Source organism: Monoraphidium neglectum (assembly GCF_000611645.1).
Source record: "Monoraphidium neglectum strain SAG 48.87 unplaced genomic scaffold scaffold00647, whole genome shotgun sequence".
NCBI lineage: Eukaryota > Viridiplantae > Chlorophyta > Chlorophyceae > Sphaeropleales > Selenastraceae > Monoraphidium > Monoraphidium neglectum.
In genome coordinates this window covers 11,754-13,139 of record NW_014012981.1, presented here as the reverse complement: position 1 = coordinate 13,139, position 1,386 = coordinate 11,754, and the positions used below count along the sequence as shown (strand labels likewise).

General features: G+C 69.0%; 1 protein-coding gene across 1 annotated transcript in view; it reads left to right on the top strand.

The window, feature by feature from the left end:
• The window catches only part of MNEG_4598 (hypothetical protein), a gene marked incomplete at both ends in the record, with an annotated part of 4,192 nt that extends 3,336 nt beyond the window's left edge, over positions 1-856 (top strand). The window contains one exon of the mRNA XM_014046926.1: positions 212-856. Within this exon, the coding sequence (XP_013902380.1) occupies positions 212-856 (645 nt within the window). The remainder of the gene's footprint in view (positions 1-211) is intronic.
• Between the last annotated feature and the right edge of the window lie 530 nt (positions 857-1,386).

Genomic DNA, 1,386 nt, shown 5'->3' with positions numbered 1-1,386 from the left:
CCGCCTGACGCTGCCCTTCAGCCTAGATCACGACGCCCTCCGCCACCTCGCCACGCTGCCCGCCCTCTCCGAGCTCTACACCTGGTCATCCGTCTGCCTCGCCGGCGCCGCGCCCCCGCCCGCCGGCCCCCACCTCGCGGGCGCGGCGGCGGCGCCCCCGCCCCTCAGTATTCTGTCGCGGCCGCCGGTCGTCCTCGCGGCGGTGACCAAGCTCGTGGCCAGCTGCGTGCAATCTGGGGCTGACGAAGGCCCCCAGCACCTGGCGCCGCGCCACGAGCTGGCTGCCGTGTTCCCGGCGCTGCGGTCGCTGTACCTGAAGCGCGGCGGCGACGACGAGCTGCGGCTCGCTGCCGGCTGCGGGGCGCGCCTCGAGGCCCTCGTGATGCACGGCGCCCCCCGCGCCAGCGACGCGGGGCTCGCGCTGCTGGCCGGCTGCCGCGGGCTCGCGCGGCTGCAGGTGGAGGGCGCGCCGCGGCTCGGCGACGGCGGCTTTGCCGCGCTGTTTGCGGCGCCGGCGCCCGGCCTGCAGCACCTGGCGCTGCACGGCGTCCCGGGTCTGACAGACGACGGCCTGCTCGCCGCGACGGCGATGTGCCGGCGCCTGGCCAGCGTAAGCCTCGCCTGCTGCCCCGGGCTGACAGACAAGACCCTCGCACGCCTGGGGCGGATGGAAAGGCTGTCGCACGCGCAGCTGGTGCGGTTGGGGCCAGGCGTGACGTCCGAGGGCGTGCGCGCTCTGGCGGCCGCGCCGGCGATGGCAACGGTACATGTGGTCGGGTGCTGCGGTGTGCGCACGCGTGGATGCACAGAGCACAGGCGCAGTGTGCGGGTGCACGTGGACGGCGAGGATGTGTGACGCCGCATCGCGGCCCGTGTGCGTGCCTGCCGTCTGTCCTGCGCCAAGACAGGTCAAGCGCCCGATCTCGCCCCGCGCGTTCGTGCAGGCTGGCCTGCCTGCCGATGCGTGCCCTCGCCCTCCTTTCGGATTTTGTGGACCGCATGGTCTGAGGATCAGCACTGTTGTGTTTGAAGTACAGAGCCTCTTTCATAAGCAAAGGACGCTCTTTGCACCGTTTTGCGCACCCCATGAATAGCATCACGGTCGCTCTGTCTTCCTCCCAACTGAACTTGTCGCCTGAGTGCTGAGTGCTGCCAGCGACCTTTTTTCCGTCCTCCCTCTCGCATGGCAATAGAGGGAACTTGGGCGCTACCGCGGCCTCGAGCAGAGGTTGCAATTGCTCTGCTTGCAAATCGTGTTATGCCGCAATGTTTTTGACCAGCCTTTGACCAGTCCGCCTCCTGCTGTTGAATAGCCGCCGAGCCCCACAAGGCCTGTTGCTTGTCCTCAAAACACTGTCTAGTCATGCCACGTGTGCTGCTATGTTC